The 25,063-nt window shown below is 42.2% G+C and overlaps 2 protein-coding genes across 4 annotated transcripts; both read right to left on the bottom strand.

Annotated features, from left to right (window-relative positions):
• Positions 1-20: 20 nt before the first annotated feature.
• Positions 21-7,658, bottom strand: ap5z1 (adaptor related protein complex 5 subunit zeta 1). Of its 2 annotated transcripts, XM_035529337.1 has the most exons (18): positions 7,410-7,658; positions 6,622-6,762; positions 6,091-6,277; positions 5,867-6,011; positions 5,610-5,722; positions 5,124-5,292; positions 4,808-4,849; positions 4,141-4,281; positions 4,003-4,040; positions 3,613-3,775; positions 3,172-3,350; positions 2,929-3,071; positions 2,311-2,463; positions 2,035-2,146; positions 1,462-1,559; positions 1,208-1,340; positions 905-1,119; positions 21-809 (listed from the first exon to the last, which is right to left on the bottom strand). In XM_035529337.1, exons 1-18 carry the CDS (start codon positions 7,448-7,450, stop codon positions 539-541), a joined length of 2,484 nt encoding a protein of 827 aa, XP_035385230.1. In that variant the 5' UTR covers positions 7,451-7,658; the 3' UTR covers positions 21-538. The 2 variants fall into 2 exon arrangements, with proteins under 2 accessions (XP_035385230.1, XP_035385231.1); XM_035529338.1 differs by lacking the exon at positions 4,808-4,849 and having other exon boundaries at positions 7,410-7,656.
• Positions 7,659-8,745: 1,087 nt separating this feature from the next.
• foxk1 (forkhead box K1) lies at positions 8,746-23,874 on the bottom strand. Of its 2 annotated transcripts, none has more exons than XM_035529108.1 (9): positions 23,240-23,874; positions 18,241-18,438; positions 15,306-15,465; positions 15,015-15,161; positions 14,558-14,751; positions 12,870-13,036; positions 12,505-12,759; positions 12,245-12,427; positions 8,746-12,005 (listed from the first exon to the last, which is right to left on the bottom strand). In XM_035529108.1, exons 1-9 carry the CDS (start codon positions 23,638-23,640, stop codon positions 11,806-11,808), a joined length of 1,905 nt encoding a protein of 634 aa, XP_035385001.1. In that variant the 5' UTR covers positions 23,641-23,874; the 3' UTR covers positions 8,746-11,805. The 2 variants fall into 2 exon arrangements, with proteins under 2 accessions (XP_035385001.1, XP_035385000.1); XM_035529107.1 differs by having other exon boundaries at positions 12,200-12,427; positions 23,240-23,873.
• Between the last annotated feature and the right edge of the window lie 1,189 nt (positions 23,875-25,063).

Genomic DNA, 25,063 nt, shown 5'->3' with positions numbered 1-25,063 from the left:
TTTACAGACACTGTTTTGCCTCAGGTTTGAATGCTTTTTTCTCTTTATTTCCTCCCCACATCACATTTTAATAAAAATATTTTTCTAACTGATTTGCAGATACTGTGCAGTTGGAGTTTATGAATTTTTAAACATCGTCCTTGAATATACAAAATAAAAAACAATTTTAAACCTTATTTTGTCCATTGTATCACCACAATATAGGGACAACATTACTGAAATTCTCTGCTGTGTGAAAGGTGCTTCAGCTGCTCACTTCCTTAGAAGCTCCAGTACTAGTCTGGCAGCTTCCTCAGATGTTTCTAGTGCAGCAGCTAAAGGCTTCCTTTCAGGTTCAGTGAATCATTCAGTCATCAATGCCATTAATCAACATGATTACAACTTGTGATGGTGATGATTACTTTGATTAGAGGGTTCTTCTGATTGCCTGCCCTGTGACCAAGCTCTGCTAGGTTTGTAATAGTGATTGAGTGCACTCCCATTTTGCCCATTCTCTGTCCCAGTGCAAGGCTACAGGGAGCTTTGTGGGTGGGTGGTGCTATGCTGGCAAGAAGCTGGAGTGGTTCTGGAGCAGGCTGCTGATGGCCCTCATGCGGTGAGGCAGGGCGGTGTTGGTGTCCCGGTGCCAGCGCGGGCCATCAGCCTGGGCGGCTGGTGTTAGAACAAACTGAGCCACGTTAGGCAGCTTTAGCAGGTTGTTGAGCTCCTGGGCACATGTGATGATCTCCTCAGTGTCATCCTCACTGAAGCATATCTCCACGGGGCCACTGTGTGCGAATGAATGGATCTTGGACAGGAAGAGCGAAGCCCTGAGAGACACAGACGAGATACAGTCGCCCTGAGTTAGTTGACATGGGTGATCTGCGCCAAGCTCAGTGAGGAGGGGAATGGTGGAAGGCCTTACCGAGGGATGAGGTCCTGGCTGCGGGAGGCTAGCTTGGCAAGGGCGGTCATCAGCACGGTGAGGAGGCGTGGCGTGTAGCGCGGGGGGCTGGCGGACTGACGCACCTGCGTGATCTCAAACAACACTGCCTCCAGCCCCTCGAAAAATGAGGTAATCAGCTCCACAGTGCAGCAAGGGTTGTACGAGAGCGACAGATATTCTCCTATAACCCACACCTGTGCACAAATGCAAGACGACCATCTCAAGTAAAACTTATATAACATATATGTTAAATGTACAATGAACATGGCTTGTTTCTCTCACCAGATGTGTGTAGAAGTCCTCTTTACTGTAGATGTTGGTTGTGGTACTGGCAAACTCCAGCAGCTCCTTGTACTGATCCACAATCAGTGGAGGGTGCAGTTTGCACAGGGTCTGCAGGTGCATGCTGAACACCCTGCAGCAAATACTCAGCAGTCAGACAACCCAACTCATTGAAATACTTTACAATTTCCACGTGTCGGTATGTTCACAGAATCTATTGAGGAGCCAAAGAAACATTTGTGTGTGTCACTGACCTCTGTACTTCAATGCTGAAGCTCTTTATGTTGTAGAGGAGGCTGCTTCTTTCCACCAGGACCTGCAGCAGCTGGTTTATCAGCCTCTCATCAGCCAACTGTATGTGTATACACACACACACACACACACACACACAGATTTGTTTATATTTCGGCATTTCCATTTAGACAGGACACGTTTACACTCCATTACCTTTTCAGGGTTTCCTTTTTTCATATGTTGGGCAAGATTTAGTAAGTTAGCCAAGGCCACTAGCTGTCTGGTGTGCAAAATCCAATAAATACAAAGCCAAAACATGGTTATGATGAGGTCACAAACAGGATGTGACAGCTTTCTCTTTTAGCCTGATATAAGGAAAACCACAAACGTGCATAGAGTATAACGTTTCCCATAAAGGTTTACAGTTTTCCAGCATATATTGCTCCCCCCACTTCCAGGAGCTTTCTATTACTGAATTAGGAGGGGGGGTGGGGGAAAATCAATCAATCAGTTCTAAGGCATTAAGGAAGACTTTCAGTACTGCACCAGCCTGCAAAGGTCACTTCCTGTGAAACCGTTATTTAGGTTATTACCTGAGTGACTGTGTTGAAGTAGACGTGTAAGAGCACAGGGACAATCTGTGCACAGTGAACCACTCGGGGGCTCTCCACCATGCCCTCCAGAGCCTCATGCAGCATACTCAACCTGAAGAGCAACACACAGCTGTCACAAAGCACCAGACAACGGTCAAAGTGCACCAGAGAGCAGTCACAGGGCCATCAACACATTTAGAAAGGTATCAGTAAACAGGTTAATGACCTGTTAATTCCAGCAGTGAATTACTTAAATGAGTGATGAACAAGTCTCACCTGTCAATGGTGTCCCCAGTCCCTGCCTCAGGTCTGAGGATGTAGAGGAAGAGTCCTCTGTAAGTGGGTTGCCGGAAGGCCTCCAGAGACACAGCCATCTTAGCTCCCTGCTGGTCCCACACATCCCAATTTTGGACCTGGTAACATGCTGACCTGCAGGAACATTCCCACCATTTTAAATGTTACAACCACAAATCTCTCATGGGCTGTGTTGAGAGTTGCCCAGTTCCAATCCTGGAGGACCAGAGTGGCACAGAACTGCACTTCCTAAAACATCCATATAAACAAGTATATGGTATGGTGGAGAAAATGTCAAACAATAATCATTGAGCTTTATCCTGTGAAAAGTTTGGAAAATGGGGTTCTTCTACTTAAATATCATGAATTCAACTCTCAATGCTCTTGGTGATTAGTTGATTATTCAAACAGGTGAAAAATGGCAAAGTAAAACATCTACACTGTATAGTGCCACAATCTCACTTGGATTGCTAGCAGCTACTACTGATGTAATCAAATAGTAACGAACTAATCACCATCTTGTGTACTCAACACAAAGTGAAGAAAATGAACCACTTGGATTCTAGGATAACGTGCCACATGTCTCCACTGGCAAAGCACCTGTGCTGGAGGTCCAGGGTGGCAGCCAGGCAGGGCAGGTCCAGCAGTGTGTGGAGCAGCTCAAGTGCTGTGTCAGGAGCCAACAGTGAGGGTAGCAGCTCCATAAACTCCGATATTAGCCCCGGGCCATTCCATGCCAGGAACTGCAGGACACAGCAGAAGATGTAAGATAGAACAACTAGCTCTGGCCAGCCATGAATAAATCTCTGGATGAGGTGTGCCCGAGGCAGTAGCTAAGGTCACCTTGAGCAGGTTGGGGAAGCTGCGTCTGTACACAGCCACCTTCTCCTGCAGGACACTGACATTGTGGAGGCAGAAGTGGACAAACTCAAAGGCCAGCATGGGCTCGTTGAAGAGCTCGGCTGGGAAGCGACTGAAGAGCTGGCAGAAAATCGCTTCCGAGTCTACAGCGGCTGTCTCGCCTGAGTGCATAAAACAAACACACACACACACACACACACACACACACACACACACACACACACACACACACACACACACACACACACACACACACACACACACACACACACAGTTTCAGTATACCACTATATGTCAGGCTAGTTATATTGGCTACACAACATACTGATATCCCCAAAATAAGTCATTCTTTACAAAAGCATCTGAAAAAGCCCTGGAGTGCAGGAGAGCATTCGTCTGAGGATGCTGCATCAGCTCACTCACTGTGGTTGAGGTAAAACTGAGCCACAGGCAGTAGAGCTCGGGCAAATGCCAAATCTGTGCTCAGCCGCCCGTGTAGTGCTTTGATGCAGGGGAAGGCGCGGTACACATAGGAGGCATCCTCACTGCAGATGATGTCCATTACACTCACAGCCTCCACCATGCACTGGACAATGGAAAACACTGCTCATCTTACCAAACCTCAACCAGACACCATCTGTTCTGTGTTCAAAGCGCATGAGTCTTTCAAATCCCCAGGACTTAAAAAGACATGACAAATTAGACAAATTCGGCAGATCAGTGGAGGAGGATATAGTGCAGCAAAGATTTGGCTCCATTTGACAGGAACTGTAAACGAGGTTTCTAATCAAAAGGCCTTTTGAGGTGGCTTACCGCCTTCTGCAACTCAGCATCTGCCCTCTTCAGGGCCTCTGCAAGGAAACATGCAGTGCTGGTCAAAGCTCCCTCCAAGCTTGATGCTCATATAACTGTGAGGTGAGCATTATTAGAGGCACGGTTCGAGGGACTCACTGCGGTCACTCTGCTCAATCAGCCGGTGGCAGTACTCAAAGGCCTTCTCCCGGAGCCGCTCCTTTGGAGGGAGGAGCCGGCTGGAGGAGGATGTGGCCGACACCATGGACATCACAGAGCTGTCCATCTCGGAACGGTCGTCTGTCGTGACAGAAGAGTTCATCACGCCCCATTATAAACACCTTAACAAGCAACACCATGCTTAACTCCCCATCAAGCAGATGGGGAGTGCCCATGTTGCTTAACAGGACATGAGAAAAGAATTCAAAAGATCAATTTGGCATGCCCTGTAATCAAACAGCTGGATTAACCAAACAAAAACAAAGTGACTGGGGTAAGCGGTGTTTAGTTATTCAGTGATTGTGGTGCTTGGTTATTGATTAGTTGTACAAGTTAATCACATGACAGAAAGGTACCGCACATGAATAGAATATGGATGCCCAAACCAGCTCCTGGAGATCCTCCTGCAGAGTTTAGTCACAACCTTAATTTAAAACATATTGTACTAAACTCTAAGAGGTTCCTATATGCCCCAATTAGCTGGATGGGGTATATTAACTCAGGGTTGGAACTCAGCTCTCGAGAAACAGGACTGGGCAGAACAGGAGTAGACACCAAGTGATTCTGGCCATGGTTTAATGCTGGCTGTACTGAACTTGAAGCTTACCTTGGTACGGTGTTTGAATGACCTGCGTTCTTTTTAGCTGAGCTAGCAAAAATGAAAATCCAATCCTGAGTTATTCTTGCATGCCACAAAAGGGCACAGTACGTTCACAGCATGGGATGCTGTCAGCAGAACATCTGTGTAACTCAACCCAGACTGCTCAATGCATCATGGACTGATCAAAAGTTACTGTGTGGATATGGGAGGAAAGCATTGTAGCTAACTGATTCATTAGAAATTCAGGACTAAAACCAGTACAACCAAGACCATAATTCCACTTCCTAAGATAAACCAAATGACCCTTTCCTATGCTTCTCACCTGAGTCTACATTTGAACTTCCTTCTGTGTTATAGGTGAGCAGCCAGCTCTTAACCATAGAAAATGTGTACATGTTCATCCACTGGTCATCGGTGTAGTTCTGTCCCACACACAGCACAGTGAAAAAGTCTCCTGCAACTGCCCCATCCACTTCAGTCATTAGCGCTGGCTGGGGAAAGACAAACCATGCAGGGTAGAATGTGAGCTGGAATGCTCAAAGTGGATTTGTTTTATGTTGTTTATTTGTATTTGTGTGTTTGAAAACTTAAAGCATATTAATCATATGCTGAAACAGCTACAATTGTACCCAATATCTTCACTGAAAATATCCAGATACGATTGCCAGGCTTGGCATATAAATGTAGGATTTAACCAAGATCCACCTTTGCATCTGCAGGTGGTGTGAACTGTGTATTTTTAATTCAGCTAACGGGTTTGACAGCTAGTAGTGTGTGAATGAATACATTGGGTGGGTTTGTGCTCTACCTGACGTGTTCTGGGACTGGTGAAAAAACCCCCAGAGGAGATGGAGGCTCCCTGGTGAACACTGGCATATCGCAACCAGTCAGCCAACTTCCTACTGACCAGATTCACCTGATCTGGAATCAGCACATTCTTAATTATACCAACATTTTTGTATAAACTCAGACAAATCATTTTAAATAATATCACATGAAGAATACTACACAGAGAAACACTGATTTGTCATGATTATCCGCCAGCTACAGCTGATAAAAGTTTACCTTCACTAAGGAGCAATGATGAGAAGGTGAACATTTTGGAGAGAATGGGAAGTGTGTGTTTGGGAGGCTGTATCTCAGGTTGTCTTGACTCCAGACTCCTCAGCAAATGCTGACAGAGAGGGAGCAGATCTTCCTTCCTGCCAGCCTGAGGAACAAAAACACAATGTCAACAGGGTAGCTGCAAAGCCCCTGGGGAGGACATGTGAAGGGTAGACATGCGGTACCTGGGAAAGCACCACGCTGGCCAGGTAGCTGAGCGCCCTGCTGTCCTGGTTGAACTCTATGGAGAGGCTCTGAGCACTGAGAGGCAGACTCTCCCTGAGGATGGCGGAGGACAGAGCATGAAACTGCTCTGGAGATGACGGTGAGCGGAGCAGTGCCTGGAGCTTCTTACTGAGCTCTGGGGGAAGCCTGACGGTGGAGGTCATCGGGGAACATGCCAAACCATGTGTAAACAAACGTGCAAGTAACAGGGAAGAATGCAGCTGTTGAATGTCCTGAAAATAGTGCCAAGAGGTTTACAGATCGGGTTTACAGATCTCACATGAGTGGCACATCCCAGAACTCCTTAATTATAACTGGAGCATAGCTAAGTAAAAGTACAAGAGAGACCATAAAATCACCAGGAGCCGAGCAACATTCCTCACTGCACTCTTCCAAGCCAAGCTGAAATTCTCTCACATCAGAAGTCTTGCTGAGATGAAAATTTGTGGTCCACAGACATGCAAATTATAAAGAACCTTTATCAAACTTACGTTCTGGCATATTTTGTGGCAGAAACAATCAGGTGGAGCCTCTGGAGAGAATCAACTAACTCTCCTCCAGCATCTTTGCTGGACTGAAGTTGTTTTAATACACGACCATAAAACTTCTGTAGCTCTTCTTCCTGTATTTCCCTGAAAGATAGAACAAATGTAACCATATATATTGTACAGCGATGCCACAGTATCCAGGTAGTTCACTGACTGTTTATGCATTTCAGTGTAGAAGATATACACAAAATGCTCAATAATTAACAGTGATGTGGCTGGGCTGTTGAACTCTTTTAAACCTATCCACAGTTCCTCCAAGCATAAAAATAAGTTATATTTATAAACTGATATTATTTATTCATACTAATAAATTACTATTAACTTTGATGACTTGCACAGTAAATTAACGTGGGCTACCCATTATGACAGACACCATGAAAGAATCAAGATTTGTTGTAGGAATTACATACTACAACAGTTTGGAAAAACAAAACAAAACAAAACAAAACAAAACAATGACGTTCTTACTGTGATGAGCCACATAAGGTTCTGCGCAAACAGTCCATTACATTAGCTTAATAGCTAACCCAGGAATAAAGGTAGCATAAATACAGTCTGGCCAACAGAGATAGCTAGAGACAACTACATTATCTTTGCCACAGATAAAGCAACCCGACATTTTGGGAACGTAAAGGAGAAGAAAAAAAAGCAGTAATCAATGCAACAGTCAACTAAATCTAATAATAAGCGATCTAGCTAACTAGGGTTAGCTAGCTAGCTCAATTTCATACCTTGCCTGTTTTATTAAACTCTCTGTTCCCGGAGCATACATATCGAGCTGGGTAAATCTGAGCACATCAGAGAGACTTCAAAAGACAATACCACCAAAATCATTCCAGTCAATCGGTTAAAAACTGATTATCCCATATGCTTCATTCACCATGACCTGATTACAAGTCATATGACTTCCTTCGGTATTCTGGTCTTGCATTTACAGTCACATGAAATGTAAAGTTCCGTTCATTGGTCGGATCGAATCAACATACGGGCACTAAACATAAATTCGTCAAGATTCGTTTGTTCTTTTCCCATTTGAAAACACGTCGTTCCAAAAATAATGCGTAAGGTCACATTATGCGTTCCATGTATAGTGACACAACACCTGACCTGGTAATACAGATCGTCAAAATGTTGACGATGTTCCAACTATACTGAATAAGACAGTTCTCGATAAGGAAAGAGTATTAATTAGTAAAGTATTAGATCACACTGGATTGTCCTTCCAACTATGAAGAGAAAAAAACCCTGCTCATTTAAAAAAAAAAACAACCCAAAAACTTTATTTATTCGTCAGTGTCAAATTGTAAAATAATTTTGATATATTGTTTAAAAAGTAGAAATCTGACTAAAATCTTAGGTCTAGATCTGCAGCATTAACGGAAGACAGGGGCACTCTGGGGACAACTATCTGATGTAGTCATCTGGGCACCAGGTATGACCAGTTTAAAATTGTTATTATTTTTAGAATTTATCTCATCCCTGGAGGAACATTTATAGTCATTTATATGAATAACTATAAATGTTGATGCCTCTAAAAGGTTGAGTAAAAAAGGATAATCTCATCTTTTCACTTTTTTGTAACTTGAAGGCATGCTTAGGTGACCTACAGAAAACATTAGTGATGCAGAATTCTGATATTGAATGATAGATCTTTGCACCACAGTGGGACTTGAACCTGATGCACACAATGTGTACGGAGATGTTCTTTGCATTATTGCTATATTCCCATGCATCTTGAGACTGCAAATAACATTTAGGACCCACATATTTCTCATGTTTAACCACAAGCACAATGCGGAGATCCCTGAGCTAACCAATTATTACTTAACATGGACAGCTCAGTTCTGTGTAAAATGGACGTGGTCACATCAGAGCAGCTAGTTCTTTCAGTCTTACCTATTTACTAATGCTAAGAAATGCAAAATTTGTGCAATAGTTTACATATAATACAACTTGAGTTTTCTTGATGATTTTCAAGACAGGCCTGGAGATGTGGGGATTACACTGCCAAATTTGACACCCTTAATGTAATCTGGCCTAGAGAAATGATAAACCAAGGGTACAGAGTGCAGTTGACAGCTCAAACCTTTTAATTGACTGTGGTCACATTTTCTAGAGATTTTCACAAGGTGAAATGAAGTGAAATGACAGAGCTGCACATGTGCAAAGAGAAATGTTACATTATTATTATTTTTTAATTTAATCAAGATGAGAGGCAAATCCAAAAGAGAATTAAGTAATGAGCTAGAGAATGTGACAAATACCAGGAATACAAAATGCTTAGACATGTAGAAATGAAGGAGTTCAACATTTTAAATGAAATTACATGAACGAAAGGAAAAAACCTCCGGTATAAATAAAGAAGATAGTTTTTGATTTGTTTTTTTCCAGAAATGAGCCAAACTATGGTTTTCCGATATCAGTTTTAGATGAAAGGCAAAGAGGAATATGTGTAACACTCAGGCCAGTGTTTCGTGCTGCTCAACACATGCTTTTCAAACACAGCTTAGCAGCATTATACGTCCACACTAACTAAAACACAGCATACGTTTATTGTGCTTTGTTAGCAAACTTACAGCTTAACACTGACATAGCCTTTCACCAATTTTTCATCAGGGTATATGAAAATGTCAAACCAATGTTAATGAATGCACGGCAGTCTTTATAATAAAGGCTTATAAAGACATTTAGATGCTTCTGAGCAAGGACTAAGACAGGGTGTTTTGTATATAGTTGGTAAAGCTTATATCCAGAGCAAGAACTAATAACAGAAATGACCAAAATGTGTATCATTCATTAGACTTCATTTTAAATTATGAATGTTTAGTGTATAAGCTAATATGCAAAATACAAAAAGCACACAAATCAAAAACATCAGATTAGTTGACAAGAATACTGTAAAAGACAGTTTAAAAATGTATGCATTTTTTTAGGCAGTGAATGTTAATTCAACTCAATAATAACTCAATTCTATAACCAAGTGCTTGTTTTATTTTTTTATGACTAATGATAGATTAAAAAGCATAATCAACCCCCCTCCCTGACCCCAAATACTTAGATTACAGCTGTTAATGCTTTTTGAGTTTAGCCATATATTTAAAATGGTTGAACTCAAATTTGAGGTAAATTAAAACTTACTAATGTAGCTTCACTGGTTCAAGTGTGTTTTCTGATTAATTTTACCTTCACTGTGCATCTTAACAGAATACACCATTAGCCGAAAAAGAAATCAAATTAAACAAATTAAATTTATGAACTTCTCTCCCCCATTCCTCCTCTACTACCTGTACATGTTGCAGACATGTTGCATGCAAACCTATTACAATTTTCAGTGAAATGCATCACTGAGAACTAATCAAGGACAGGTTTATAACAGCCATATAAAATATGGCAGTAATATGTTTTTTGTTTTGTTTTACTAAGTCCCCTGGGATCTCAATGCACTGATCTAACCCTATTACATCACAGATCGCACAGTTTTACTTTGTCATCCTAAACCTGACTTTCAAGTAGTAAGCAGTAGAGTTTGAAGCAGAGTCATTACAACAGAGCTGCAAGTAAGTACTGAGGAAGATATGCTCTTTTAAATGGTACTCTCTGTTCATATTCAAGCAGTCTGTGGTGCTTCTTTGTATCAATAAAGTGGTAGCTGCCACCACCCAATTAGTGATTGTCCTAAAAACTATTTTCAGTTCCAATGCTACATATTTTTTCTGTTCTTTTAGTAAAAAATATACAGTCTGAAGCATTTTGTAAATGATACCAAAATAAGCCTTTTTTTTTGTCTTTGTTCTTGAAAGAAAAATTCGTGAAGTCTTGAGAACTTTTAGAAAATGTCTAACATTCATTTAGTTTCTTCCACCATCATTACAGGGTCATGTGAAGGTGGCAAGGAGAACGCTAGCCTCTGACTTTTCATATTAAAGATTACATTCCTGGGTCTAAGCAACAGAAACAAACATATTTGGTTGTCAGTAGCCCGTCTCAATAGCACATTTTTTTTCAACATTTACAATTTGTGTGGGCTTTTATTATCTTTAAATAATGCAAAATCTAATCAGATATTGCAAATCTTAGTTATACATGAAATTCAAGGAGCAACATTTTGGCTAAGCACATAAACGATGGACAGGTGTATGTCTGCGGTACATTAAACACAGAATTTAACTTCAAAATTACAGTTATTCTTTTTTTTTTTCAAACAAAACATCAAAAGTTAACAACGGCACATTCTTAATAAATTTAGGTCAAAGAGGGAGCCAAGTAGCAAAACAAATGAACAGAAAATACATACATTCACTGTCTGTTTGAATTTTGCACTACTGACCAATTCAGAAACTGACATTTGTTAGGCATTTGCAAATTTCTTTTTCCCGTGCAAGCATGGTAAAGGCCCATGATAGAAAAATACTTTACACTACGTTGTTAAGGAGCTCCCAGCTAGAAAAATGGGGTCCTTAAATATATGCATTAAATTTTTGTGAAACATTTCATTTGGTTTTAGTTATTACAGTCTGATTTTAATAGAGATGGCATTTCTAAATCATGCATGTAGTACAGAATGATAAATAAATTGCTCACTAAGTCACATGGGAACCAGGAGAGACTCCCAGCTTCCAGTGAACTTAATACATAATGCTTCAATTCGAAAGACAGGTACTCCCGAATAGTAATAGCTGCTTAGTCATTGGTCCCACCCCAACCCAAAGTAAGTACTAGTTCAGCTGTACCTTGTGAGGAACTCCTCGGCAACACACACCTCCAGCAGACATGCGCCTCTCCAACTACTTTGAGGGACCAATCCAACGCTCTTTAAAGAAACTCACTAACTTAAAACCACATCAGCATCTGCTTTTAAGGCTTATGGGATAATGCGTTTTAACTCATATCTGCCCTTGTAACACACACTGTTTATCCTCCTCTTTCAAAGGAGATGTTCAGTTAACTGTGATGGACTTGTTCGCTCACAAAAAAAGCTCTTAGTAAAAGGGAAAAAACAAACAAGAAAAACAAACTAAACAGAAAAAACAACCCCTCAGTAATCTTGGCACCTTCGGTTAACACTATAGTGGGTGCTCAATTTAAGGGTCTTCTGTCACCTCCCTGTCCACGCCCTTGCTGGCTCATTCAGTCGCTGGCTTCCTGGGTCATAGCCACGATGACTGGCTGAGGGATAGAAGCCACAGCGTCCTCCTCCAGCCTGGCACGCTTGGCCTCAGGCGCCCGCGGGGCGCCTTCCTCCATTTCCATGCTGGGGGGCCTGTGCACCAGGACTGGGGGGGAGGTGGAGGCCTGGGCAGCCAAGATCTGAAGCGGGTTGGTGAGAGCTGTGGTGAAGTGTGAAGAAGGAGCACAGAGAGAATTTCAGTCAGGAAGCCATGTGGGCTCAAGCTAAACACTGAAGTGAGTCAATCCCCCTGTTTATGTCACACACAGTTTATGTATCGCAACATGGTTATAGTCTGAGCTTTAAACAGGAGTAAATATATTTATATATATATATATATATATATATATATACCGTAAGAATTGGGTGAGATGCTGGCATTAGGAAGAGCATGCTTGCCGTTCTGGGTGATGGCCTGGACTGGAAGCTGATGTTGGCCCAGTACCATGGAGCCCTGCTGCAGAACAGTGTAACTCTGCTGCCCTCTAGTGGCTGAGCTCAGGTGGCTTCCCACAGCATGGATGACTCGACTGCCTGCGCCTGCAGGGATGGAGGAAGGTGCCATCATCTCATCCACAGCACCTGGCAGAGGGGAAAAGCTCTCAGTCTCAACTTCAGTAGTGACTGTTGCACAGAGGAGGAAAGGTGGCCGCCGGTACCTCTGTGATCTCCGGAACTTTCTGCTGCCGCAGAGGCAGAGTTGGCCAGCATGTAGCCGTTGGGGGAGCTGGCTGAGGTGGTGACTACACGCACCATGGCAACGGATGGGGCCTGCTGCACCACATGGATGGCTTGTCCAGAGGGCTGGGTAGAGCTGATGATGGACGTGGGCATGTAAGTCACTTGCTTAACAACACCCCCTGGTGGCTGCGCAGGCACTGCCATGATCACGGGCTGAGCACTCACCGGGGAGCCTGGAGGGCGTGCGCGCACAAACACACACACACACACACACATACGAGAGTTCTCACAACCAGGGCCACACTCACACAAATACACACCCTGCAGCAGCAGTGACACTCACCTGGGGCACTCTGCGAGTATCTGTACTCGGGTACAGAGGCCAGCTTGGTGCCGAATTCATGCTCGTGGGGCACGGGTGAGCCCTCGCGTGATAAGCTCTCGGGGGTCTGCAGACCGCTCGAGTGGGGCGAGAGGAGGCCAGAGTGTGTGGGGGAGGCTGGAGCGCTCCTGGAAACAGTAGAACACCACCCATCACACACACAGTGGGAACACCACCCGTCTCACGCACACACACCGGCTCAACAGAACACCACCCATTATATACAGAAACACACAATCTCAGCGGAACACCTAACATACACAGGAACACAGTCTTAGCAGAACACCATCTCACACACACACACAGTCTGAGTAGAACAGATTGTCACACACAAACACACACATGCTCTCAGCTGAATTTCACCTGTAAAACACACACGGTCTCAGTGGAACGCGACTCATCACACACACAGAGACTAACACCCTGACACAGAGCTTTAAATGGGACATCAACAGCCACAACACAGACTGGTTCACTAAACTTGCTATCTCTCACACTCACATGCGCACTAGGGCTGCAACAACTAATCAATCAGTACTAAAAATATTATATGACTTGAAAATTTATCGGGTTGTTTCCACTGTCATTGCACTAGGAAAGTGCAGCAACCTGGATTCAGGAGCACTTCAGGAGTGAATTCTTCCAGTGCTCTAGGAAGACGGAACTTGTATGGCAAAGACACCGTTTAGTTTTAATGGTGTCTGCCAAGACACCATTATCAAGATAGACTATGTGAAACCCTGGATTTTATATCTTTGTAATACTTTAAAAACAATGTCATTTGAAACAACTACACCATAGTACTGTCTGTCTTTTATAAACCTTCTTTTGAAGGTTGGGTTATGAATTGTGTACATCTCTCCAAAGCAGAATCTGTATCTAATTCACAAAAGATCTATGGCCTAGAGGTAGAAGTCTGCCACAGAAGAATATTCCTTACATAGCTGGAGATATAGATTTTTTTAACTGAGTTTCTTGCTAGGTGATAAAACACCGTGTTAAAGATCTATGAGTAGTCAATTAAAATAATAAAAAAAACTTGACAAAAAGTTGTTTGTTGCAGCCCTGGGATGCACTGGCTCTCACATACATGCACTTCAGGAGAGAAGCTGCAGACAGTAGATTACTAGCTGCTGCATGACTTGACACCTCAGAAAGGCCAAAATGGGTCACTTGGAATGGGGAGCTGATACAGACCAGACTTACTTTGTTCTGCCAGGCAAAAAAGACCAGCAGGAAGGAGGGGGTGGGGGGAGAGGAAAACAGAACAAACTGAGCAGTTGCCCTCTGTGTGTATCATACTCTCTCTCTCTCTCTCATTATATATATATATATATATATATATATATATATATATATATATATATATATATATATATATATATATATATATATATATATATATATATATACACACACACACACACACACACATACACATACATACACACATACATACACACACACACACATATATATACACACATACATATACACACACACACACACACACACACACATACCCCCCCCCCCCTTATACAGTCTGGTGTGTATGTGTATATGTTTGTGTGAGTGTGTACAGAGACTGAGTGGGCTGTAGAGGTGTACTGGGCAGGGAGGGGTGAGGGTGAGGGTGCAGGAAACCATACCTTGAGGAGAGTGGGCCAAAGGGTGTGCGGAAGCAGGACACGCCCCTCTGCCGGCGCTTGCGGAAGGCCTGCTCCACCAGCTTGGCCTCGGATGAAGGGTCCACCCGCCAGAATGAGCCTTTGCCCGGCTCCTCCTGCGAGCGCGGCACTTTGATGAAGTAGCGGTTCAGGGACAGGTTGTGTCTGATGGAGTTCTGCAGACACCACACTAAACCGTCAGCTTCAGTAAAGGTGCTGGCAGTACTGTGCAGTAATGCAAACGCACAGTGAAATAAGCAGAATTCAGTATAGTTATGTATGTGTGGCAAAACACCCAAAGGAATGTGAAAATTAAAAATTGTGACAGATGCAGAAGAAAGACAAAGCGAGAGAGAGAGAGGCAGAGGGTGTGTGTGTGTGTGTGTGTGTGTATGTGTGTGCGTACATGCATTTGTGAGAGTGTGTGATGAACTCTTACCTGCCAGCCCTTGTCTGCAGTCCTGTAATATGGGTAATGCTTGGTGATGTGGGCGTAGATGCCACTTAGTGTGAGCTGTCGGTCTGGCGCAGAAGATATGGCCTGCACAATCAACTGTGCGTACGAGTATGGCGGCTTGGACTCATCCTACAAGAGAGAGTGACACAAAGCCTGCTCAACCGTTTACACATCAGGCTCCACGTCTATACGAGTACAGATCATGGTCGATGCAGCACATTGCAAAGCCCTGCCGTGTGTTTTGGGCGGGGCTCGGGGAGGCGGGGCCCTCACCTTGGGGCTGTCTCCTCCCGACACCTCCGTGCGCTGTTGCTCCGACACGGCCTTAGCAGCGTACTCGGCGGCCAGCTGCAGGTCTGAGGTGATATTGCGTCCGTAGCGATACCCAGAGGAACCTGCACCCCGTGGGCTTGCCGGACACGAGTTGGGCACACTGAGAAGGAAGAAGAGGAGCATCAGAGTGGAAGAGCTGTCAGGGGGAATGTTGATGACGCAGCTCTAGGCTAGCAGCACAGAGTTATAGTCGTATGGCTATACATGCTGACACTGGTGGTTATGGAGTTATTATACTGCAAAATATGTATGATTATTATTTATACATATATTATTACTGGATGCAGTATTCCACAACTTCAACAAGTAAGCCTTTTCATCTTGAATGTAATCCGATACATCACAGAGCTGGTACAGAGTATTCGTCAAATTCTCTTACCCAAAATCATGCTGATGTTAAGCAATTCTCTCTAGGTTGAGGCATAATTGGATATTCATATTGCTTTTGTCCAACTGCCTTCTGCTGTTTGCCATCTAATAAATGTGCAAGTGGGCAGTAGATGGCACTGTTACCTTCAAAAAGCAAGGCCTAGGTAAAGAGCAACATAGTATCTGCATGATGAATGCAGATTACTATGTTCAAACTGTTGTTTACTGTCAACAGTTCAGCAACTGCACCATAGCACAGGCACACCTCTGGTGATATGAGAAAAAAGGGCAGTAGAGCCTCATTTGAACAAAGCACCATTCTCACACTCAGGGTGGGGGTGATGGCCGTAAAACTCTGGAGCCCAGGGAAGGTTGGTTCGTACATCTTTGCCCTTCCTCCAATCACAGCTACTTTCACTTACCTCTCAACTACGGCTCCAGAGATCTTATAACGGCTCCTATTTGCAAACCACCATATCAAGATGAATTTTATGGCTTTGGCATCTTGTGAGCAAAAGGTGGCGCCAGAGAGAGTGGCTCAGCACTGTTCTGTTGCCATCTCTATTGTTGCCTGTGGGTGGAGAACGAAGAGCTCCATGCGGAAGAGGCCATTGTGTGGAGCAGGGTAGAGCCAACATGGAAGGTGGGTGGAGGAGAAGAAATCCAGGCCTACGGCTGTAATTTCCTAACAGCTGGGCCCCATTACCCAAACACCTTACAAAAGCTCCAAGTAAAAATAAACACTTCTGCCCATATGCCCTTATAAATACACGTATAAATACTATAGCATATTAACAAGGTGAATGCATTGCCAGACTCTATATCGCCAAAAACATTAAAAAACATTTAAAAAAAACAAAACAAAAACAACTGTTGCACCAAATTGAAAGTGACTGAACATGCAAGGTAGGGCTCCTGCTGCGATTGTTTAAGGAAGTGTTTCATGTGACTTCTGGCTGCCCAAGAATAACAAGCTGTATGGTGCCACTCCTAGCACATGTACCATACTGGCTGGCAATGCTGGCCTTGCTTGGAGCCATGTTTGTACAGTATTAACCATGCTGCACATAGACATAAGCTAGGATGAAGTAAGGTCCAACAGCTCACTACAGTACTTCTAGAAAATTCCAAAAGGTCATCTGAACTAATGATTTACAGAGCAGACCACTTTAATTGCTTAATTATTAACTTGTTGAATAAAATGAAATCACACTTCTAAACAAAATCGTACTTTACTCTAAATAATCACTAGGTACCACCAAATACTTCTCAAATGTAAGTGCAAAAAAAAAAAAAAAAGCTTACAATGGAAGGAAGCAAAAACACAAGGGGGGAGTTCAGGTTGAGAGCAAAGACAAATATGTAGAAAAGGAGGGCTTATATGTCAGCCATTCTGCTGTGAAGAGCAGCTTTTCACAGCCAGCTTCAACGGTTCAGGAGGTGACTTGCACACATGGCCACGTGCGGGGAATTCAGTTCCTGCTGTTGCCTGGCCGGCAGAGGGAGTAGAAAACGGCCCTGCTCTCCTGCTGGCATGGGTGAAGCACTGCAACACCACAATAAGGAGTACATGCTCAACACTGGAAAACTCGTCAGACGGGCTGAATGGAAGGAAACGTTTGCTGCAGCTGGGGGTGGGTGGAGGGTGATTCAGGAAGGATTGTGAGCATGCATGGTGTTTGTTTTGGGTGTATGAGCTAGCCAGGCAGGGGAGGGTAGGGGCAGGCTACTAGGAGCCCTCGGAAAAAGGAAACTATCCGTGGCTCAAAACACTGAACCACAACACTTTGAACTCCGCCAATCAGAACGCTCCAAGCTCAGCACATGCCATATATGGCAGGCGCACACACACGGGGCTGCTCACATTCACAGCCACACGCGGTGCAGGGTCGCAGAGAGGCCACCGGGGGCAGGCTTCCCCTCTGCAGACATGGAGGGGAAAGAAATGCTGGGAACGTGTAGAGAAACAGGACAATATCCTAGGCCTAGTCACTTCCTTCACAATGTGCAGTGTAAAAAGTTAAAGTAAAGGAAAGTTTAGACACATTTCATCAGTACTGCTACATAAGCATTTTTTTCTTTAAAAAAAACCCCAAACCCAACCATATTCAAAAAGCTTAATGAGAATAACATTTCAGTATATACAGGGTATCACCCATTAAGACGAAGATATATCATATGACCTCATCATAACCACATCGTCCATGTAAACATGATGTGTTACATAAAACAAGTGCACAGTGTTCTAATCCCCTAATGTCAGCCGACTACCCTGCCATGTCTGACCATACACATTTGATGAACTTAAGAAGTGGTAAATGAAAGTCAGTGATCTGCTTTGCTTTCACACACATGCAGTGCACTCCTGCACACTTTACAGACCATAAGATGATTCTGAGTGTTGAGTAACCACGAACCAAGAACCAAGCTCTGACCCATGGCTAGACTAGCCTAGCCTAGCAACAAGGTGAGCCTTGCCTTGGTTAACCCTCTCAGTCAGTCTTACCTGATGGTTCCAGTAGGCGAAGGCAGGGGGCTCATGACACTTCTGAGGTCGCTTTCCGGAATGTTGATTTTCAGCGGGGAGATGTGTGGGTACAGGGCTCTCACAGGGGAAACAGGAGGCTCCTCCTTCAGTGCCTCCTTATGGTACAGCGCTGTGAACTGGATCTTTATCACCGTACTGGGAAAACGGAACGTGCACCTGGCAATAGAAACACCGAAACATCCATGCAATATTAAACTCTCATCACTGCTGAAAAAAAACTGATCTACAAAACAACTGTGCATCACATTGCATCACATGGGCCTAATTTAAAAGTACTAAAACATCCAACAGGTTTTAGGTCCTCTTACTGCACTTTCTGATTGAACTATTTTACTTGAAAAAGTAGCATTGGCACATGTGCTGACACATAGATATTATAGAGAATAAAAATATCAATAAAACAAAAACTATCAAACAAAGTACAAATTGAAAAACAGTGGAACTGTGAATAAATAGCATGTATTCCTAAAGTCTGAATATTCCCTGAATGTCAAAATAAAAAGACGTTGACCACTTATGCAAGGCATTTCGCAAGGCATGAAATCATCACATTCTATTTAGCATAGAAGGAAGGTAAAGTTTACCTTTTGAATGTTTAACCAAACAAGGTGGGATAAACATTTCTTAAAACAGAATGAAAGGTTGCAAGACATCACATGCTCCCTATTCAATTAGAGCATGACCTCTACACGTCCCCAAATTCTTATATAAAGATTTTAAATAGAGATGAGACAATTGTCTTACTTTTACTGCCACATAACATGAGTCCATTTTTCAGAACAACACAATTAGAAGCAGTTGTTCTTGTCTATATTTTCAGTTGTCACTTGCAGAAAAGTATATTTCCAATTGAACTACCACATTTGTTATTTAGGGTAGAAGTGGTCGGGTGCAACATCAAAATAATACCATGCTATCAATTTCAGCATTTAATAGATTGTTTAATTTGTTAAATGTTTCATGCTAATTTTGTAAGAACTCCAAAAGTTTTTATAAACATCTATAAAATTTTATAGTACTGGTGCATCAGCAAATGTTACAATAAAAAATAGTGAAACTAAAAAACCACATATTTAAAGTATTACAAGGTGTGTTTTAACAACATTTTGCTAAATACACATATCCCTGTGGTCCAAGAGCAGCATAACAACAAAAGTATAATTGGTTTTGTAAAAACCATGCAGCCGTGTCTTCTCAATAAACTGCAGGAACTCCATGGAAAGCAAAATGATACACGGTATCACGTTATCAAAAATGATAGTGATGTCTCACCAGCTAGAGGTGCACACATTTCCTAGACCACTGGGAAAGGCTGCAACTGCCCTAAACGTGTGAGCTCTGCATAGAACATGGTCCATGCTGCTGACACCAAGCTGGGCATAATTTCAACTCTGTGCAGTTGGATCTTAGGCTCCCTCACATCCACCCACAGACTGACAGAGACTTAAATTACTGCTCCTGCCTTCTGGTGGCCTGGGAGAACAAAGCCACACATAAAAATGCAAGACTGTACACGTGGCCCTCTGTTGCTGAGGCTTCCACAGACAGACACAGAATCCTCCTCCCAGTACTCTTCCTAAAGGGCATTCACCCTAAAGAGGTGTTTCACTGGCAGTAAGTAAGCCCAGTGAAGCTGGGAGTCCGGATTTCAAGCATGTTAGCAGAAACTAGGGGGAGTATTCAATTTGGATACTGGTACAGGATACGTGCAGAGTTCTAGCACTGTTCCATGAGTGGCTCCTAATAGGACTGGGTATGAGCAAGCCACACTCCTGTAAACACAGGCCTTTTAGACATGTCTACCAAAAGGTGTGCACACCGTCAAGAACAGCCTATATTTGAGTTTAAAACCCCCCACAAAAAACAAAAACAAAAACAACAACAAACAACAACAAAAAGAGTATGAATGCTTCATTCTCATGAGGCAGACTTCACAGGGAGAACCCCACTACCTCGCCTCAACCCGAGTCACTGCATGTTTTTACACTGTCAATAGTGCAGCCAAAAAGTGATGAACTGGTGTGTCACTTCCAATGGAATTATTTAAGAAATTACTGCACCAGGAAGCCGCATTTAATGCATCAGCATATAGAGTAGAGCTGTGCTGAAGGGAGCGCCATGCACAATCTCAGCGTTGGTTAAGTCCGCCAGACTGTGTTTTCATAGCAGTCTGTTGAAATAGCTATAGCAGCCATGACAACGAGCTCTACGGATCTGTTCTCCACACTGATAAGGCAGAAGGCAAATGCCAAGAGCTATTAAAGGCATCTGTCTGAGAGTACTTCAGTCCAATATTTAGGTCTACGTTCAGTCACAACTGAGTATGCCAGCATCTGTGAGAGCTGTGTAAATCATCCTGTTTAAAGCAACAGTAGGTAACCTGCATAAAAACAACTGTGTCATATTTACTAAAACTGTCTGGCCTAACAGCACTTCATGAGATAGATTTTTTTTTAAAAATTAGGCTCTTCTGGCTCCACCTAGTTGTCTTAATGCCATATGTAAGAATCAACCATGCCCAAATTAAAAGAACCAATCAGAGTCAGGAGGACTGTCTGACAAGTGTCAATCACTGCTTGTGCACACGCATGCTCTCACACAGTCAAGCTTTATCAGTGAGCAGCTTTATGAACTTTGCAAAAGCAATGTAGGATAAACCACCATCAATGCATAAAAAACTTCCCATCCCTCCTTTGCCAACAGCAGCTTACAGGACAAAAGACAAGTAAACAGAAGAAGAAAAAGCAAACTAGAAAGAAAAAGCAAACTAAAAATAGTTACACTAAGCTTGAGATAAAACAAGGATAAACATTAGAGGAGCTTTTCAGAGGTGGAGAGCGCTATAAGACCTGAAATGATGCAAAACTTATGCAGTTAGCTGCATTTCTGCTTGACAGATAGTTAATGATCCCTGCTTCATTTTTTTTGTTTTATTTTCAAAAAAATCCAAACATCTAAACACTGAAACAAATGTATGCTAGTTCTTTTACTGAATAGATATTTTTGTAGATTACTTATCATGTATAAAATATTTACTTCTGCATGTTTGTTTGCCAGCAATATTGACATTTCAAAGCATGTATAGCAGTCTCCTTTGTGTGGAGGAGCTTTGAGGCAGGGTTGCAGCACAGTGGAAAGGGAGGGGGAGGGGCCTGGTAGTTGTACTTGTTGAAATATTCGAGCTAAGTTCACACTCTTCTCAATCTTACTGCAGCTTTAACAGAACAAGTCAACACTAATGTTTTGTAGCGCTATTTGTGATGATTCTTGATGGGACGTCTAGAGGTGGCTGGTTTAGTGCAGTGTAAGAATAATCCAATTAACTGCTTGCACTTAAGAGCATTTCTCTCTCTTCACACTACAACAAGTGTATGTATATCTGTGGGTCCATAAGTATATTCACTTTTGTCTATCCCTATGACTGTCAGATCTGGCAATAAATTCCATCTGTATGTGAAAAACATCATGTGCAGAATGATAAGCTCACTTTGTCATTCTGATCATCGACCAACCTTCGGCCAACAATACTTTCAAGAAGTTAACAATCCGTGCAGGTTGGTCCACTGTTTTGACTTATTTGTCCATCACATTTATGTTCGCACTGCAACTAAGTCCTGCATTGTAGGAAGCATTCAAATATGCTAGAAAAATAAGAAAATTAAATGTAGAGCCCAATATCTGATAGCATGTGATATTAAAATTTAGTGATTGTGTTGGAAGACACTGACACTGCCCAAATATGACAAAATTGGTTCTGCAATTAGTAAGCCTTTCTACTCTTAAAAACATCTGAGCATTTGTCTTTTAGGATGCCTTCATTACACACAAAAATACATAACTGTTTGGAAATTAATCTTGGTTTCTTTTTATGTAAACAAGTAAATGTGTCTGAATACAACCACTGACTGCACCTGCAAACACTCAAAGCCAACACACCACAACCGTGAAATGTGTAAGCCATTGTTTCTGTTACGCATTTGTCTTTCCTGAAGATCACTGTCTGGTTGGGCTACTACACAAACGTGTCATCAACAGGGCCTGTGAGGCTAGTCTAACCACAACATTCTGAGGTGGATTTCTAGCGGTTACAATCCAAAGCAACACACGCCCCTTGCAGTCTTGTTGAACTACGAAACTATTACTATACTACTGCTAATTCTGAGTTAAAGACTCATCTTTGGTAAATATCAATCCGCATCCACACTGAATACATTTCTTGCTAGCGTCTAATAGTATTTTATTGACGCCAGAGTTAAAGACCTTGACAAATCATCTTTTAATCCGCCCCATCCCCATTTGCTTAACTGCAAAAGAGCTAGCGTTAGCCAGCTAACTAACCTAGCTAGCAAGGAGGCTAGCTTTAATATTACGTCCAAGAGACATTTGGAAGGCAACCGTTAAGCCTAAAAATAACTCTCAATTCGATAAAATCAGATTGAAAAACAATAAACATCAAACTAAGTTTTACCCTGCAAATCAAACGTGTACTCTTATTTTACTCTTGTAAAATAATGAAACAATCCTGCGGTTATGTTCTTTATAAGAGTGAAAACAACCCCTTGTTTATATAGCTAGCTGTTAGCTAGTTCATTAAACCCCAATAAGGATCATGGTTTGACAGATAAATAGTAAGATTCAGCTTTTTTTAGCGTGTTGGTCACCTAGCTAGCTAACGCCCTTAGCATTTGAAACACAGGTTTTATAACTATTTATTAGCTACCTAACCTAGCTACTGAGCGCGGTCATTATTTTTGTAACTTAACTGCACAATCCAGTTAATTCGACAAGTTATTTGGTAGCGTTAACTAACCTAGCTAGACCGATAACATCAATTTGCTATCGGTTTATCTTCAATAAGCACAACCTTGGGGAGATGATAAGTCACTTAATTTGAGGACTTGTTCATTAGACAAGGTAATTTAGAAGCAACATGTAGCTATATATTATAGCAACTTACTCCCTTGGTAACTGAATTGGAGGCGCGCCTCTCCTCTGGAAAACACCATCAACAAACACACCATTCTTCCCAAGGCAACGCAGATAAAAATTGTGATCTTCGAAGGTTATCTGCAAATGTCGTCTGGATATAAAACTAGAGTGACCCATGTTGACGTCCACAGAGCCATGCGAGGAATTCCGGCCCACGGTCACTGTCCTCTGGCGCATTACAAACTCGAAGTCCCTGCCTTCCAGTCTTGCAAGGGCCTGCGATGGAGGTGAGAGGGGCATGGATGTGATCCCAGGCGCGTTTGATGAAAGCGTGTACATTGGAGGTATCGCTACTCTGACTGGACTACAAGGTGCAGATTTCAGAGCTAACAAGGCTCTGGCTCCAGTATCATCCCCCAATTCAGCCATCTTCTTGATGAATTCAACGGGAATTTCAACGCAATGGCTGAGCGTTGGCAGGCTTCTCTCTATTGCTGTCGGTGGTAGTCACAACATGGAGATGGAAACTGTTAATACCCGTAGTGGATCTTTTGGCTTGTTGTCCTGTACAGTGGATTGCAAATTCACGATTTATAACAAGTACCACTGAATCGAAAAATATTTTGCATTCAATCAAGTATTCACGAACAGAATTCAAGCTGCATTAATACAGTCTTGTTATGTAAACAGGATTTGTTAAAGGTAACTTACGTCGAGACTTTGACTGAAGTGGCAACCAAATGGTTAATTATGTTGCAGTTCCTGGAACTGGAGGACACGTGCGTTACATGTGGCAATAAAAATATAACAAATATACTTTAATTTTATATACGGTGGCTGGAGTAACGGCTTTGTATCGGACACATTTGACATTCAGTACTTTTCTTTCAAAATTGCAAACTATTTTAATGGTCAGATTTACTGAGAGCTTGTTCAACAATGACGTCAACTCCCACTGACCATTCGCCGCTTTCTGTTTATAAACATAGAAAGAACAAGAGAGACCTAAAACATGGATACTGGAATGACATCATGCGTTTTAAAGGTTTACACGGAGTTAATTAGGCCAATACAAATTCAAAGGTTTGGATGGTCATTAATCTGTAAATGTATTTTATTGCTTTCTTACCTACACCAACAACCTAAAATGGCTAAAAGATAAAGAGAGAGAGAACACATGCTTTTTCATCTTTTTCAAATCTGTGGAACATGATATTTTAATCTGAAGTCATCATAACATCTTGTTTTATTACTGTTAGTTTTATAGCTATAACCAACCAAGCAATGGTTAAGAAAATGACAAAGTTCATAACTTCTGCAGTTCTACTTCAATGTAATTTTAAAGCACACTAACCGGTCCACCTTAATAAGATAACAGGCAGTGTTACCTAGTCACGGTTCAAGTAACAAACTTGATAAGGAACATATTAAAACCTATCTTACAATGTCAGCAAAGGACCATATGGATGAGTTCATTTATCATTTACACATAAGAAAATAAACCCTTAAAAGCTGATAAATACAAAGACAGTGGATTACATTTCTTTACTACAATTCAAACAGCAATAAAGAACAATATTGTATATATCACATGATGTTTGATGGTTATATGTTATTTCATAATATGGTGTAGAACACAAGCAAACACACACACACACACACACACACACACACACACACACACACACACACACACACACACACACACACACACACGCATATACTATCTTTCTTTGGTGTATTTATATTTGTAGAAGATAATCAGTGAAAGTCATTCATAGTATCTGATAATCAAGCCTAATACCATTTTAGTGTACTTATTCAATAATTAGTAATCACAGTTTACTCTAAT

The sequence above is a fragment of the Electrophorus electricus genome, chromosome 8 (assembly GCF_013358815.1).
Source record: "Electrophorus electricus isolate fEleEle1 chromosome 8, fEleEle1.pri, whole genome shotgun sequence".
Taxonomy (NCBI): Eukaryota; Metazoa; Chordata; class Actinopteri; order Gymnotiformes; family Gymnotidae; genus Electrophorus; species Electrophorus electricus.
The sequence above is the reverse complement of the archived record's forward strand: the minus strand, read 5'-3'. Positions and strand labels throughout refer to the sequence as shown.

Excerpts from the sequence above, each read along its gene's own strand:
- ap5z1 (XM_035529337.1), bottom strand. The coding sequence starts at position 7,450 with ATGTATGCTCCGGGAACAGAGAGTTTAATAAAACAGGCAAG. Across the intron at positions 2,464-2,928 it reads ACCCTGGACCTCCAGCACAG|GTCAGCATGTTACCAGGTCC; the intron begins GTGCTTTGCCAG and ends ATGTTCCTGCAG. Across the intron at positions 1,341-1,461 it reads TTCAGCATTGAAGTACAGAG|GGTGTTCAGCATGCACCTGC; the intron begins GTCAGTGACACA and ends TATTTGCTGCAG.
- foxk1 (XM_035529107.1), bottom strand. The coding sequence starts at position 23,640 with ATGGCTGAATTGGGGGATGATACTGGAGCCAGAGCCTTGTTAGCTCTG. Across the intron at positions 13,037-14,557 it reads TTTGGCCCACTCTCCTCAAG|GAGCGCTCCAGCCTCCCCCA; the intron begins GTATGGTTTCCT and ends TACTGTTTCCAG. Across the intron at positions 12,760-12,869 it reads ATACTCGCAGAGTGCCCCAG|GCTCCCCGGTGAGTGCTCAG; the intron begins GTGAGTGTCACT and ends CACGCCCTCCAG.